Source organism: Parasteatoda tepidariorum, chromosome 1 (assembly GCF_982258835.1).
Source record: "Parasteatoda tepidariorum strain Cologne lab strain chromosome 1, Ptep-v5.0, whole genome shotgun sequence".
Lineage (NCBI taxonomy): Eukaryota > Metazoa > Arthropoda > Arachnida > Araneae > Theridiidae > Parasteatoda > Parasteatoda tepidariorum.
This window is the reverse complement of record NC_141755.1, coordinates 109,365,311-109,381,770: the sequence shown is the minus strand read 5'-3', so window position 1 is coordinate 109,381,770 and position 16,460 is coordinate 109,365,311. Positions and strand designations below refer to the sequence as shown.

At 27.5% G+C, this 16,460-nt stretch overlaps 1 protein-coding gene across 3 annotated transcripts in view; it reads left to right on the top strand.

The window, feature by feature from the left end:
* LOC147816694 (uncharacterized) overlaps positions 1–16,460 on the top strand; it is a 197,103-nt gene that overhangs the window by 103,385 nt on the left and 77,258 nt on the right. The window contains exon 3 of one of the 3 annotated variants that reach the window (XM_087150366.1): positions 1,738–2,464. The exons of the other annotated variants lie outside the window; for them this stretch is intronic. Within the exon in view, the coding sequence (XP_087006492.1) occupies positions 1,738–1,847 (110 nt within the window). The 3' untranslated portion in view covers positions 1,848–2,464. Of the gene's footprint in view, positions 1–1,737; positions 2,465–16,460 lie in introns of those variants that run through there. 3 annotated transcript variants of the gene reach the window in all.

The window sequence follows — 16,460 nt, the reverse complement described above, 5'->3', positions numbered from 1 at the left end:
TGGTTTCAGTGCTTTATAGAGATGAATTTTTTGTATTTCTTTAATCATGGCCAACATATTTATGGTGATACTCATGTTGTAACTAATAAGTTTTTTAAATTATTTCAAAATAAAATAGGCATGATTGCGATTCCCATTAGAGATATGATCAATAACAACCCAATTATAGTCGGGATTGACCAATAAAGCGTAAAAATAAAATAATTCTAAACACGTTATTTTATTATGTTTTCCCATAACTTCAATTTTTTCCATAATAGCTTTTTTCTGTTTTAAATGAATGAGTGGGAAATTGTTATATTCCACATAGAGCAAGTTGAATAATTTACTTTCTGCTAACAAGTACAACAATCCGTAATCATTCTTATTAGTCATTAAATATTGGATATAAGAGTTTGCGTATGATTCAAAGTCTTCTACCAGTTGTAAAGTTACATCGTTAAATTGTTTCAAAGCGTGATTTCGCCTATAGTAATTTTTTAGATTGGGATATTTGAAACGAACATCTGAAATTAATTTGTCAACTTTGCGATTTGATTTCGATAGATATTTTATATCAAAATATTCCTCATTTTCTTTACATAAGCAACTCATGTTATTTTCTTAATTTTCATCCAATATTTCACACAACCGATACTGAACCACCAGCCGATATGTACAGCTAATGTTTAGTGTAGTAAAATCTAATAATTAAGTTTATTTTACTATTTTTTTTCAATTTGTAAAACATAACAATTAGTAGTTTAGTATCGGTCATCTGAAATATATATGTTATCGGTTATCTGAAATATATATGTTATCGGTTATCTGAAATATATATGTTATCGGTTATCTGAAATATATATGTTATCGGTCATCTGAAATATATATGTTACCGTAGTAAAATCCAATAGTTAAGTTTATTCCCACCAATTTTTTAACTTGCAAAAAATATCTGACATTCCTTTAATTTTAAAGAGAGTTGCTATATTCGAACCAAATTGTTCGATAAATATAGCTTTTCTGATATAAGCATATGCAAGTGATATAAATACTAAAATATTTATAATAATAAATATAAAAAATAACCAGCTTCTCATGAATAAGACGCATATTAAAATTAAAAATGTGGTATACATAAATGATACTCCTAAAATTCCCAATACAACATTCATATTTGTGAAAAAGATTACAGTTATTAACTTGTTCCATTATTTCTTAGAAAATAGATATACAATATAGACATATTAATGTCTAATCTTATTCAAGAAATGTATTGGACATTTAATGTTATATGATATTCAACTCTTTGATAGTGTAATGAAATTTTTTTAAATAAAAAACAGTAGTTATTTGTAATAAATTATTTATTAGTGTTACATTTAATTTAAAAAAGCACTTGGATTGTTACTTATTAAATAATTCCTCCATTCCTTGGGTTTAATATCATGGTATAATGTTGTAGCAGTGATACATAAATAGGCTTTATAAATAAAATGATTATAATATAAAAACAATAATATCCAAATGAAAAGCAACATCTTGACTCCTAATGAAAAGTTTACGTTTCAGATTTGTATTTACATTTTAAATTTGCATTTCCTTTTCATTAGGTAAATAAATGTTTATTTTCCAATATTATTAAAATAAATTCCCATCCATGTGTAAAAAATTTAAAGCATTTGACGCAATCAAAAGAATATGCATAATATCCTGAAAGTTCTCTTTCATTTCCATGATATTAACCTGGCAATCCAGAATGCTACGGATTTTCAATATATTTTGATGGAGTAATAGATCATCTACTTTTTGCAATGAATTCTCCAAGGTTTGTATATCTTCTTTTAAACTTTGTACAGAATCCATAAAAGCATGAATATGAATTGAAAAATAATCAGCATCAAATCTTAAATCAGCACGACAAAAAGGACAGTTATTTTTTTCTTTTCGCCACTCGTACAAGCAAGACGCGTGAAAAAAATGATTACATGGAAGTTGTTTAGCTAATTCATTCTTTTCAAAATATTCGAGACATATGGTACACTGAGTGGAAGATGAAACTTTTATTTCTACGATAGGTATTCGATGTGAGACGGATGGATCATCTAATGTCTCGTAATATCGATGAATATCAAAATCATTATAACTTGTTTCATCTTCTGAAAAATACTCTGAAATGTTTGAATTGAGCAACTCCTCTGAAGACATTTTGATGAATAAATTTCCCTTGATATAAAACTCCTAATGAACCCTAATGTACCATGCTGTCGAATATCAGACACTTTATGTATTATTTCAAGCTGCTCCTTATATGGGGTTCTAAAGCACAAGAATACAATCTTAATATCATGAATCAAAAAACTTAAATTGTTAAAATGCCTTTTTTTTAAATAAAAAATAATAGATAAACAAAATAAAAATAATAAGTCAAATAAAATAAAAATAAGTAAAATAAACAAAATAAAAAAATAATAAATAAACAAAATAAAAAAAATAAAAATAAGTAAAATAAAAATAATAATATTGTTTTTTTGTAATTTTGAGCTTTTGGAATCATTTCAAGCAATACATAAAAAAATTCGATTTGTCACCCTTTCACAGTCCAAAGACAAAATTTCAGTATTCCTTTTTTTATTCATAAACTAACAAATTCAATTGAGAAAAATTACATATTTTACACTTTATATAAAAATTTCCTGTTCACCTCACATTTTATTTATTTTCACCATTCAATTGCGATTTATTATACATTCTCACTCAAATGAAATTAGTTAGAATCCCTCACAAGGCTGATGCTAAGATAAATATCATATATGTGTATGAGAATGAGTTTCATCTATTTTTCAAAAATAAGAATGAATATATTTATATTTTTATCCCTTTTTATTCCCTTGGCATTTGGTAAACATAGTATTAATTCTCTCACGTGGTCATTAGAAAATGGAACAAATTATGATTTTTTGGAACAAGCTTTTCTACAATGGCATATCGAACCTTTAGAGTTTACTCGTGTTGCACCAGGACAAGGGGATCTCAAAATTTACTTTAAACATCTAGATGAACAGGATGCGAGAGCGGGTTATGCTTATCCTTCATATTGGGGGGGTCGTATAGTCATAAATGAAAATATGGAAACATCTTTCATTTATTATGTGCTACAACACGAATTGGGTCATGTCTTGGGTTTGCACCATGTCAGTGACGCGAATAATATTATGTATCCGATCGTAAATCGAAATAATGTATCAGAGGCTGACAGACAAAAAGTATTACAACGTCATCACTGTCGATTCAATAGTGTGACTCTTTTGAATCATTATACGTATTTGGTATTTTCGGGTAGTCATTACCAGCGAGTTGATTTCAATTCATTTCAAACGACAGAGGGATTAGCCTGGTTACCTACGAATGTATCTAAATCTTTATCAAGAGTCGACGCTATGTATCGAAATATTACGACAGGTCATTATATACTCTTAGCTAATAATCACTATGTAGAATATGATAAATATATGCAAGGGTTCATCAGAGAAGGTCTAACCCAAACATTATTTCCCTATGTTCCGACTCAAGCGTTATTTTCCTCTGCACCTTTAATTGATGCAGTATTACCTTTAAGGAATGGTACTACTTTTGTTTTCTCCAATACCACTATGTTTAGAGACGGTCAAAAATGGAAATGGAATTTCTTTCGTTACTACACGTTGACTGAATCGATTCGGGGTGTGTTTGAATTGAAAAATGGATCAATTCAACTTGTGGATGGGCGTTACGTGTGGACGTTGAATCGAGATTTTAACGTAATTCGTAGAAGTGTATTGTGCGAGACGTTTCCTTTTTCACTCATTCATTGTTGTTTTTAAAAACTTGATAAAAACGAAAACTAAAACATTTAATTTAATTTTTTATTTTATCTATTGACAAATAATTATAATTAAACAAAAAGTTGATCATTAATAGCAACACATTTAATAGCAACACATTATCACATTTAAATATTAAAACAATCGCTTAAATATTATCACATTTAAATATTAAAACAAAAAGTTGATTATTCTCAGATTTAAATATTGTCATCCCAATCGGATGAAATATCATCATCAGTATCACTACTGGGTTCAATATCAGAGATCAAATTACCAATGTCAAATATTAATTCTTTAACAGTAGTCATTCCGTCTTGAATATCTCCAATTTTATCACTCCACACTCGTGTTGTTCCTTTTTCAAAAACATTCTGATTCAATAACTCATGATTAAATTTTCGCAATGCTTGTTGAAATTTGAACACGTCTTTCATTGATTTCGTCACACATTGGGCCATGGATTCTAAATGATCTAAAAAATATTCCAAATCAAATTCAATTTCCGTTTGGCAGTACGGACAAACATTTTTTACACCTCTCCACTTTTTTAAGCAAAATTTATGAAAAGAATGCTTACACGCTAGCGTCTGAATCGATTCATCAGGTTGAAGATATTCCAGACATATTGCACATTCAATTAATAAATTCTTTTTCATGTCCACACATAGTCTTTTGCAACTAGGACTAAGAGAAGAAGAACTCTTTCGAGGCGGACACAAAGACATGTTTGCTCCCTATCTAAATGCCGGTTGGAAAAATATTAAAAAGATACAATCCCACTAGATGGGGTAATTTAGAATTGAACAATATCATAACTTTTTCTACTTGAAAATATCAAAAAATCTAAAATATAAGTTTTTAAAAAGAAAAAAAGAAAAAAAATATACATATATATATATATATATATATATATATATATATATTTTTTTTTTCTTTATTTCTTTTCTTTTTTTTTCTTTTTTTTTTTTAAAACTTATATTTTAGAAGTGCAGTAAGACACTGAATGTTAAAAGATCTACTGTTAGATAGTGTCTATTCTTGACAACTGCAAGAAAATAAATGAGGAAACATGTCGAATAACAATTTTTTAGCTTTATACTGAGAACAACCAAATCTTCCACACCTAGAACAAATTTGCATAAAATTGATAGGTTTAGGCCAAATTTGAATAGGAACTTTGCCTACATAATCTTCAATCATCTTTTTTTGATTTCGACCCATAACATACAATTTTGTAATATGTAGTTCTTTCACATATTCCTCTAAATCATTTAACCAATTATCATCACATAGATGAAATACATAATGCGTAAATGTACACAAACAATACTCAAAAACTTTATCTTGGTTAAAAGAGAAACACAATGCACCCGGTATCATGTCGAGAGATTGAATAGGATGGTGCACATGAGACAGAGTAACTTTGATATGATAGGCTGTACCCGTGACTTCTAATGGTTCTGTGTGGGTAAAATTACCAACAAATTTAAAATTTAAACCCGTATGTTCACACTGGATGGTGTCGGAAATGTAAAAATCGACGCAGACATTGCAATTCTGTTTTACTGGATCAATAACTTTAATATAAAATGAATCTCCTTTAAAATGAATCCAAGTGTCATCAGGCAGTAAACCCGAAAATGTGAAATTGGTTCCAACAAAGTCAAAGGGTTGTGTTGGATCTAAATGAAATTGGAGAGTTACTTGAAACATTTTATTATCCTTATTTTTAAACACAGACATGAAGTAATTCTTATAAAATGTTTTTAAATTATCTTTCTTAGTTTTAATTTGACATGAAGTAATTCATGTAAAATGTTTTCAAATTATCTTTTTTAGTTTTAATTTGACATGAAGTAATTCATGTAAAATTTATTCAAATTATCTTTTTTAGTTTTAATTTGACATGAAGTAATTCATGTAAAATGTATTCAAATTATCTTTTTTAGTTTTAATTTGACATGAAGTAATTCATGTAAAATGTTTTCAAATTATCTTTTTTAGTTTTAATTTGACATGAAGTAATTCTTATAAAATGTTTTCAAATTATTTTTTTCAGTTTTAATTTAACATGAAATAACTTGTAATAAATAGTTAAAATATGAAATATTTATTATTATAAGCATGAAATAACTTACAATAAATAGTTAAAATATGAAATATTTATTATTATAAGCATGAAATAACTTACAATAAATAGTTAAAATATGAAATATTTATTATTATAAGCGTGAAATAACTTACAATAAATAGTTAAAATATAATATATATATGAAATATTTATTATTATAAGCATGAAAAATTTAACACAATAAATAGTTAAAATATAATATATATATATATATATATATATTATTATTATTATTATTATTATAATCATGAAAAATTTAACACAATAAATAGTTAAAATATTTACAATGACATTTATTTTTGATTCACAGTTTTTACTTTCTTTCGATTAAGTTCTTCTGTATTTTTCACAATCTTTTTACGACCGCGTTTTTGGGGAACAGTCGTAATAGATCTACCAGTAACTTCCACATCCGAAGACGATTTCTTTTTTTTATAGCGATTAATCATAGCTGAAGATTTGAGTCTCGCCATTTGGTCCAGCTTTGGATCCTCCATCATTTTTTCCTCGTAAAAACGAATCAATTCCATCATATCAGTGCGAATAATTTCGATATCTTTAAAATAGCGTTCATTTTTCATCAAATAGTTTGAATTATCTTCGTGAATTTTAGACAGTTGTGTTTTTACCTCGTCGTCTTGAATAAACTTACCAAACACATGAATGAGGACAGAAAACACGACACAGGCTGCATCCGTTCCCGACAATATAGACAATTTATCCAAATCATACATTTTGCGAACAGTATCTACATGCAACACATCTCCTGTGCCATACTTTAAATTATCTATGTAATTTTTCATATCATTTAATTCATACCCCGAGAAACCATCCACAGCCAACAATTTATTTAAATCGTTGTTTTTCAAAATTTTTTCGGAATCGTTGGGATCTCTCGTAATTTGATCTCGCCTGGCGATGATACTAATAAATTTGGTTAAATCATAATGATTTACGTAATCATCCGTTTTGATTAACTTGTAGGCATTCATTTCGTCATGTGATAAATTGTAACTTTTTAAACACTTGTTCCATTTTTCGTCAATTTTTTCCACATTTTCTGGATGAATGAAAATAGATTTATCGTCTGGTTTATAAGTCCACGGTAAATTCAACAAGTCGGAGACATGCTTTAAAACTCTCAAATTGATGGTACGTCGAGTAACATATTCACTAGCTTGTTGCATTTCCACATTTTGAATTTCGGTAATGACATCCTTTAGATTTTGAAGCAAATTACTATTTTGATCAACTAATCTCAGGTTGTAAGGATCGCAACATACGACCATATTTTCGTCAGACATAATACACTCTTTATTTATTTCAAATTTTAAAGCTTTTAATTTAAAATAATTGTATAGTCAAAAAATAGTCAATAGTATTGGTAATAATAAGTGAAAATGTAAAGTAGCGAATAACAAGCTGAGAGCAGAGCAGTGAGAGTTGTGACTTGCAAGTTTTTGAATCCCGGTTATATTTATTCTATTCTATAAATAAAAAATTTAAAATAAATAAATAAATAGAATAAAATATTTATTTGAATTATTATTATTTCATTTTTATTTAATTTATTATTTTTCACGAATTTCTATTCTAATTATTTTTATTTAATTTATTATTTTTCACGAATTTCTATTCTAATTATTTTTATTTAATTTATTATTTTTCACGAATTTCTATTCTAATTATTTTTATTTAATTTATTATTTTTCTTAAACGTTTATAAATTTCTATCCTTCTATTTCATTTTGAATTTATTCATTATGTTCTTTATATTTTTATTAGATGATAAACATCAGTTACAGGCATCTATATTTACATAATGAATCAATTATGTTGCCTTATTGATATGGATGGATTTTACATAAAAAGTTTAAATAATTTTCTAGTACGGGAACTGGGATACGTTAGCATGTTGCATAAAAATTGTCAAGCGGAAAAAGTGTCATTTGACTTGAGCACTGTTGCACCGAAAGATAATTTGACAGAAGCTGACTGGCAACAAATACACTATTGTCGAAAACATATACATGGCCTTTCTTACTACCCTAGAATTAATGAACAAGCAGTTTCCTACGAAAAATTATATACAGTAGTAACGACCCTGTACCAACGATTTCGTACGAAAACACAATTACTTGTAGGATACAAAGGGGGTTCTTACGAGTTGGATTTATTGCAATTATTAAATATACCTAGTGTCAATATCGAGCATTTTGGGTGTCCAAAATTTGATCATTTGCCACAAAAAAACTTAATAACATGTCCTCTTCACGATTTTAAACGTAATGGAAAATTATTCCACTGTCCTAGGGCAGAAGTGACTGTGTTTAAAAAGTGGATTCACGAACATTTGTAAGAATACATCATCGTTCGGTATACACATGTTTTTTTTATTAAATGTTTAAAAATTTCATTATTAAATGTATAATGTGAAAAAATTTAATTTAAATACATAGTTTTAAATTCTTTGTAAACAGACCAAATTCTTGAATCTGATAACTTGAGGAATTTTTTTCTCCAAAAAGTTGAAGGATTCGTCGGCATTATCCAAATTCTTGAATGTCATTGATTGATCAGATGAAAAAAAATTTACTTATGCTTATTGTCTATAATGAATATTATAAAATTGGACTTGTATACTTGGATACTGGATATACTTGTATACTTGGACCAATGTATACTTTATGTTGACAAAACTTTAAAAAAAACGAGGAAATTTTTGAATGGAAACATGCTCTACTATCATCCAAGAAGTTGGACTAAAACCTTTGTTGATTCTATTCATGATCATAGCTCCAATTTCAATTTTTGTCCAAGAATTTGGATTGTATAAACCATTTAAAGTTGAATAAAAATGTATTTAGTTGTTTGCTTATTGATTTATACATTTGTTTGCTCACACATTCATTTATTTATACATTTGTTTATACATATATTAATTCATTTATTTATACAGTTATTTGTTTATGCACACATTCATTTGTTTATACACACATTCATTTATTTATACACACATTCATTTGTTTATGCACACATTCATTTGTTTATGCACACATTCATTTATTTATACACACATTCATTTATTTATACATTTGTTTATACATACATTCATTTATTTATACATTTGTTTATACATACATTCATTTATTTATACATTTGTTTATACATACATTCATATATTTATACGTTTGTTTATACATTTCGAGATTACTATTTGAAATAAAATTAGTAATAAAGATGGTTGAAGAAAAAACTTTATATTCAGTGAATCCTGAAGGAGATGAATATTATCCGTTAGACAATTTTGAGTATATTAAAGATTTTAGAGCAAATGATGTTTATGCCAGGAGAAAAAATGGGGCCGAGATATACAGAAAAGATTCCTTGGGAAATGACGTTTATGCTGTGCAAAATGGTTTAAATGTATATGCGAGTATGCCCAATGGAACACAAACATATGCAAGAGACATTTTCGGCAACGAAAGATTTATAATTCACAAATTTAACGACGAGAATGTAGCAGTGTATGCCAAAATATTCATAGATAATCATTTGCAAGAATATCCTCCACGAAACACTAAAAATCAACGCAGGTATTGGTTCAGAAATGGTAAATTGGTTTATCCTAAAAATCATTTAAATAAAACGTTCTATGAGACTAAAATAATAGATGGAAAAAAGAAAGAAACTTATTTACTTCATTCTGATGCAGAATATTATAGATCTGATGATAATGTACAAATTTATGCAAAAGACATTACCGGCTTAGAGTATGTAGCGTCAATGAAATCCGTACCTTATTACGCTACCAAAGCCAATCTAGACGAATATCTACCCACATCAGGCTACATTATTAAAGATGGAAAACCTGTTTACCCCATCAATCAAAAAACAAAACTGCCTATTTATGAAAAATTAGAAAATGGAGATGAGTTTTATCATTCCATCAAAAATACCGAGTATTACGCTTACATGAACGGCGAACCCTATTTTGCCCAGTTGAAAAATGGTTTACAAATATATGCTAAGAATTCAAGTAAACAAGAATATTATCCTCTATTAAAAAATAAAATGCAAATATATGCAAAAAATTCAAGTCAGGACGAATATTACACCAGAACAACAAATGGCGATGAAACATACGCAAGCAAAGACGGTTTAAATCAGTATTACGCCCAATCGACAGATAAGCGTGATATTCCAGCTGTCAAAAACAATCAGCCATATTATGCCACTGATTTAGAAAAGAACGAAATTTACCCACGTTTAGCCAATGGAAATCAGTTTTACATACGCATTGGACTAAAGGAAGAGTGTGCCCAAGATAACGAAGGAAACTTTCGATTTGTGGAAAAAGGAAATGGTGTTCTATGTTATCCGCAACGATTCGATTTACTCGATGAAGAGAACAAATCATTTGAAGGTTATGATTATGAATCGGATGCAGTTGCTTATGAATTTTCAGACGAAGAGGAGCTTACAGAGGATAATAAAATGGAGGTTGACACTTAATGTTGATTTTTTAAAATAGACATTCAATGTTGATTTTCTAAAATAGACATTTAATGTTGATTTTTTAAAATAGACATTTAATGTTGATTTTTTAAAATAGACATTTAATGTTGATTTTTTAAAATAGACATTTAGTGTTGATTTTTTAAAATAGACATTTAATGTTGATTTTTTAAAATAGACATTTAATGTTGATTTTTTTAAATAGACATTTAATGTTGATTTTTTTAAATAGACATTTAATGTTGATTTTTTAAAATAGACATTTAATGTCCTAGCTATTGTGCCAACACTTCTCTAAGGAACTTAATAAAGAGCAAACATATTCTATAAATAAGCTAAGATTGAAACCTATAAAATGGCAAACGGAAATCCCGTCTTTGCATTTAGTAAACAACAGACTCCTCGTTACCCTAAATTAGCAGATAATTCAGAATATTATCCAACTGACGTACATAATAATGAAGTTTATTTAAAAATTAAAGGAAGGCAGATATTGGCTGTCGATAATTCAGGAATTCCTAAGTATGCGAAATCCGAGAGCAAGCTGATTTATCCTCTAGATGAGTTTTTAAACGAATACACAATACCGCCGGATTCACCTTTTCCTATATTTATCAATGATCGATATCCCGTCACCAACGACGGATTTGTTATTGTTCCCAATTTTGAAAATAAACCTTTCTTTTGTGAGACGAATGAGGAGGTAGTGAAAGAAAATATTGTCAAATTGTTATATCGATCCGATAAACCGTATGATTTTTTAACTAATGTGCAAACCAACAAGAAGAGTAATATTACTGTTCCATATAAAACTTTAACTTGGGCACCGAGTGTTTTACCTAATCTCAATAATTTGACGAGTCCTTTGACCACAAATTCAATTTTGTCTAGTCAATTATTGTATTGTATTATTGGTGGATTAATTTGTGTTATAATGCTTTTAGTTTGGGTAATGTAATTTTTTTTATTTTTTTGTAAAAAAATCGATTGAGATTCAAGTTATTTTGAAAGATTAACCGAGATTTGAATTTTATACAAGATTTGAATTTTAGATATTGAATCTTAAAAGATTGAACGAGATTTGAAATTTAGACAGATGTTAAATCATCAAGATTTGAATTTTAGACAGATGTTAAATCATCAAGATTTGAATTTTAGATATTGAATCTTAAAAGAATAAATACAAATTTTAAAGTGGAAAAAACATTTATTTCATTCACATTCAATATGTACAATTTTTTTGAAACATTCAAATGTTTATACAAGAATCAAATTTATTATGTACATTTGATATTACATTTTTCTTTTTATGTTATTACATTTGTCATTTAATTTTAATTAATTAACTTTAAAATACATGAAACAATTAATGTCAAATGATAAACAGTCATATATTTCAAATCATATTATTATTCATAAAATACATGAAACAATTAATGTCAAATGATAAACAGTCATATATTTCAAATCATATTATTATTCATAAAATACATGAAACAATTAATGTCAAATGATAAACAGTCATATATTTCTATATTTCAAATCATATTATTATTCATAAAATACATGAAACAATTAATGTCAAATGATAAACAGTCATATATTTCAAATCATATTATTATTCATAAAATACATGAAACAATTAATGTCAAATGATAAACAGTCATATATTTCAAATCATATTATTATTCATAAAATACATGAAACAATTAATGTCAAATCACATAAAGTATTACGGAGGAAGATTTAAAACGTTTTCTATACCTTTTAAAGGTTCAAAAGTACGATGAAGCAAAACATCATAATAATCCAACCTTTGCTTTATAAATGATATAACCCATTCACTGAAAGTTATATCTGCATTAAAAGAATAAGTGAAAATGAACTGTTTTGATAGATATTTTAACAAAATTTCACAGTTTCTATACTGAACATTTTTCAGATGGTCCAAAACATGTTGAGTTAAATCATCATCTCTGTGTTTGATAATATCTTTCGCTTAGTTTGTCGTCACAAATAGACAATTCAAGATTTTTGGCGTCACTTTTAATTGAAGTGGTAAAATTTCATGATCGGTCACAAATATATTTCTGACATTCTCCTCAAAGGCCAGGTTCGGTTCTGACAGCAATTTTCCAATTCCTTTCAATCTCCAATACACCCACCATCTTTTCTGACTAGTCAAGAGAATTTCTGTGAGAAGGGTTTTATTAAAATCGTAAACCACATTTTAAAACAACTGAACAAAGAATTACAGACAAGAAATACTGTTGATAGTTCATGGTATAGTGGGGATATATAGTATCGCTTTTATCCCCTTTGCAGTATGGTAAAGTTTAGATAGTTGAGTGAATTACAGACAAGAAATAGTGTTGCATTATATCTAACGATGAGTGAAGAGTATCCTAACGCTGATTTATCACATTCTCTCTGACGTCACCCAACACACAAGTGCTGACGTCTTTCATCGAAAGGAAACACTCCAGTTTAATATCGAGATTGAAAATTTTCCGTAAAATATAATTAACCTTTTCCACTGAGCAACTACATTTTCCACAACGCTGACAAAAAATTTCACTTTTGAGATAAGTGACACTCAAGGATTGAATTTCAATACCCAATATTTGCTTTAAACTCTTTGCTACACAGGCTCCATAAACATACAATTTTTCAATTCTTAAATGATAAATATCTTGTCTTAAATCGTCAAACAGATGCTGAATCGGTCTCCAATAGGCCTGAGCTTGTGGATGAGGTGTATAATATTTGGTCTCATAATCGACAAAATTCGTTAAACTGTACTCTATCGGAATACTATTGAGGGGGTCCGAGTGAAAACGAAAGGCTAGTACACCGATGATGGGTTTTACAAAACAATTCATTATGCTGAATGGCAAATGCTAGAATAAGAATTACTTAATGTGTAGCAACAAATTTGAACAAATCTTGAGCAAAATTTTTAAATGTAAAAAAAAATTATATTAATTTTTTTCTTTTTGTTATTTTTTTCTTTGCTTTTTATTTGTTATTTATTTCTTTACTTTTTATTTTCGTTATTTTTTTCTTTACTTTCTTTATTTGTTAGACAATAGATATTGGACAAAAAAATTAATATTTTTTATATTGTTTATCTCGAGTAGACGCCCAAATGCGAGTTACATGATTTAAAATACTTTTAAGTCTCATATATTCCATATTTCCACATTTCTTCCATATTTTCCAACTTTTTATATTGTTTATCTCGAGTAGACGCCCACATGCGAGTTACATGATTTAAAATACTTTTAAGTCTCATATATTTCATATTTCCACATTTCTTCCATATTTTCCAACTTTTTATATTGTTTATCTCGAGTAGACGCCCAAATGCGAGTTACATGATCTAAAATACTTTTGTGTCACATGTTTAAGATTCATTTGCTTCCAATGACAAGTCAAAAGTTCTATAAAGTAATCTGCGCACTTTTTTTCGTAAGACATGTGAAAAGGACAAAACTTTTTTATAATAGGATACATTTTTTGTAACTTTGAAAGAGATGGAAACTGTAAAGTCTCAAAATTCACATGAGGAATACCTGCTTGAACCAGTGTGTCACGTTGAAAACTTTTACCTTTATAAGCAAATTGAGCATCTTTTCCAAATTTTTCTTTCAACACTTGGTATCGTTGTTGTAAAAAATGAATAATTTGTTCAAAATGAAACGTTTGATATCCTTTATAGTTGGGTAATTGAGTCATGATTACTTCGAGAGACTTGTGTAAATATGGGTAGTGTTGCACCGCTTTGGAGAAAGGTATGGGACTGGAGATTAAAAATAATTGGTGGATACCCAACATGTCACGATAGGCTACTTCTAATGGATAATAAGTTTTGTTTAAAAGAACACCTTCAGTGTGAATCCAAGCCACAATGTTCATGGTGCTTCTTTATTCAAAATATGAAGCATTAGCTGTTAATATAAGTTTAAACATTTGTATATAACATTTAAAATTCAAAAATACTTTTAAAGTTTAACAATATAAAAAGTATCAGTAACAATATAAAGTAAAAGTAATTAGTATTAAATAAAAATTTAAAATTTTTTATTTAAAATATGAGTTATTAACTGTTAAATTCCCAACTTTTTTATTTCTAAAATCTCTTTTTAGAAATTGGTGAGATGAAAAGAAGCCTTTTGAATACTGGGTTAAGATTCATAGATTTTTTTTAAATTTTGGATTCCACAATGTAGATGAAAATTTTTTTAGATTCAGTATTTACCTCTGCTTTTTGTAAAGTATTTTCATTAATTTTTTTAATGTTATTTATTATTCATTACTTAACATCCAAAATTTTTATCTATTTTGTTATTATCTCTGCTCATTTAATAAATATGACTGACTTTAAAAAAAAAAAGAATATTAAAAATTTTTTTTATATAAAACGTACATCTTAAGCAATGTAAGTCTTTTTTTTTATCAATATAAATTTAATTTGAAACTTTTTTTTGCTAATGCTTTAATACAATTTACTTTTCATGTAAAGCATTGAGTATACAATGTTTAACAAATTCATACTCATGATCCTTTTTGTTTTTGGAATTGTTAATCATACTGTTTTTTTATACCCTTTTCGTTGTTTGTATTGTTAATCGTAGCGTTTTCGTACGTTTTTTGCTGTTTGTATTGTCAATCTTACTGTTTTTAAAAAAAAATTAGATAACTTAACATGAATTGAACATTTAAAAAAATAATAATTTGAAATTTTTTGTCTTAATGTGACTTTTCTAAATTTTGGTTAAAAAGTTGATATATTTTTACTTTATTAAATTATTAAGGAAACTAAGCACAACGGAAATTTTATATTTTATGCACTAAAATTTATATTTTAATCAACATTATAAATTAACAATAAAATATTTCTTAATACGTATTTTATATATCAACATTTAAATAAACAATCATTTAAACTAAGCACAATGCTTTATATTTAAACAATGTTAAACCTAGTTCAGTTGAAGTAAACGGAAATGAAAATTTGAACTTATAATTTTTCTAAAGTATACAGAAGATGCTATATCTTTTCAAAAATCAATTATAACAAATACTATAAAAATTTGAAAATATAATTTTCCAAAGGTATGCAGGAGATACTATATCTTTTTTAAAAGGAAATGCAAAAATACAAATACTATGAAAATTTGAATTTATGATTTTTCAACATCTAAAAGAAATAAACAGTTATAATCCATGTACCAGCAATTGTTGTCAAACTCTCCGGAATATCTCCGTATGTAATAGAGTTATAAATAAAGTTACTAATTCATGTGTTTTTCAGTCGTGTGTTTAGAATGTCAAGATCGCGTAGGAGATCACGATTGTGCTTTAGAATGTGTCGACGATCGAGCCGTAATGTATATTGTTTGTAATTATTGTTATCCAATTGCCAAATTTATTACCATGCATTACCCAAGGGGTTATATCAATAGTGATTATACAGTGGCTAGTCTTAATTATAAAGGAGACGTGATATTGTTTTCAAAACAAATCCCGTCTCATCCATGCATTTTAACGGAATTAAATAACCAGCCAATTGTCCTGTCTGCTCGAACGGTATTTGAACATTTGAAACGCAATACATTTCACCCTATGCAATGGTTCGATACCTCCTCTTAAACGTAATACTAAATGAAGGGTATTTTCTTTTTGAATATTATAATCTTGAAGGGTTTTATCGTCATTTAATTGTTTACCAGCAAAAATAAGTCTTTGTTGAGTCGGCGGTATCCCTTCTTTATCTTGAATTTTGCTCTTGATATTTGATATGGTATCATTCAATTCTACTTCTAATGTTATAGTTTTTCCAGTGAGTGTTTTTATAAAAATTTGCATCTTTATTTATATGTATTACAAAGTTATGTTAAAAGTGAACAAACAAATGATTGCATCACGTGAAATATATATAAAATATTTAAATAATCAAATTA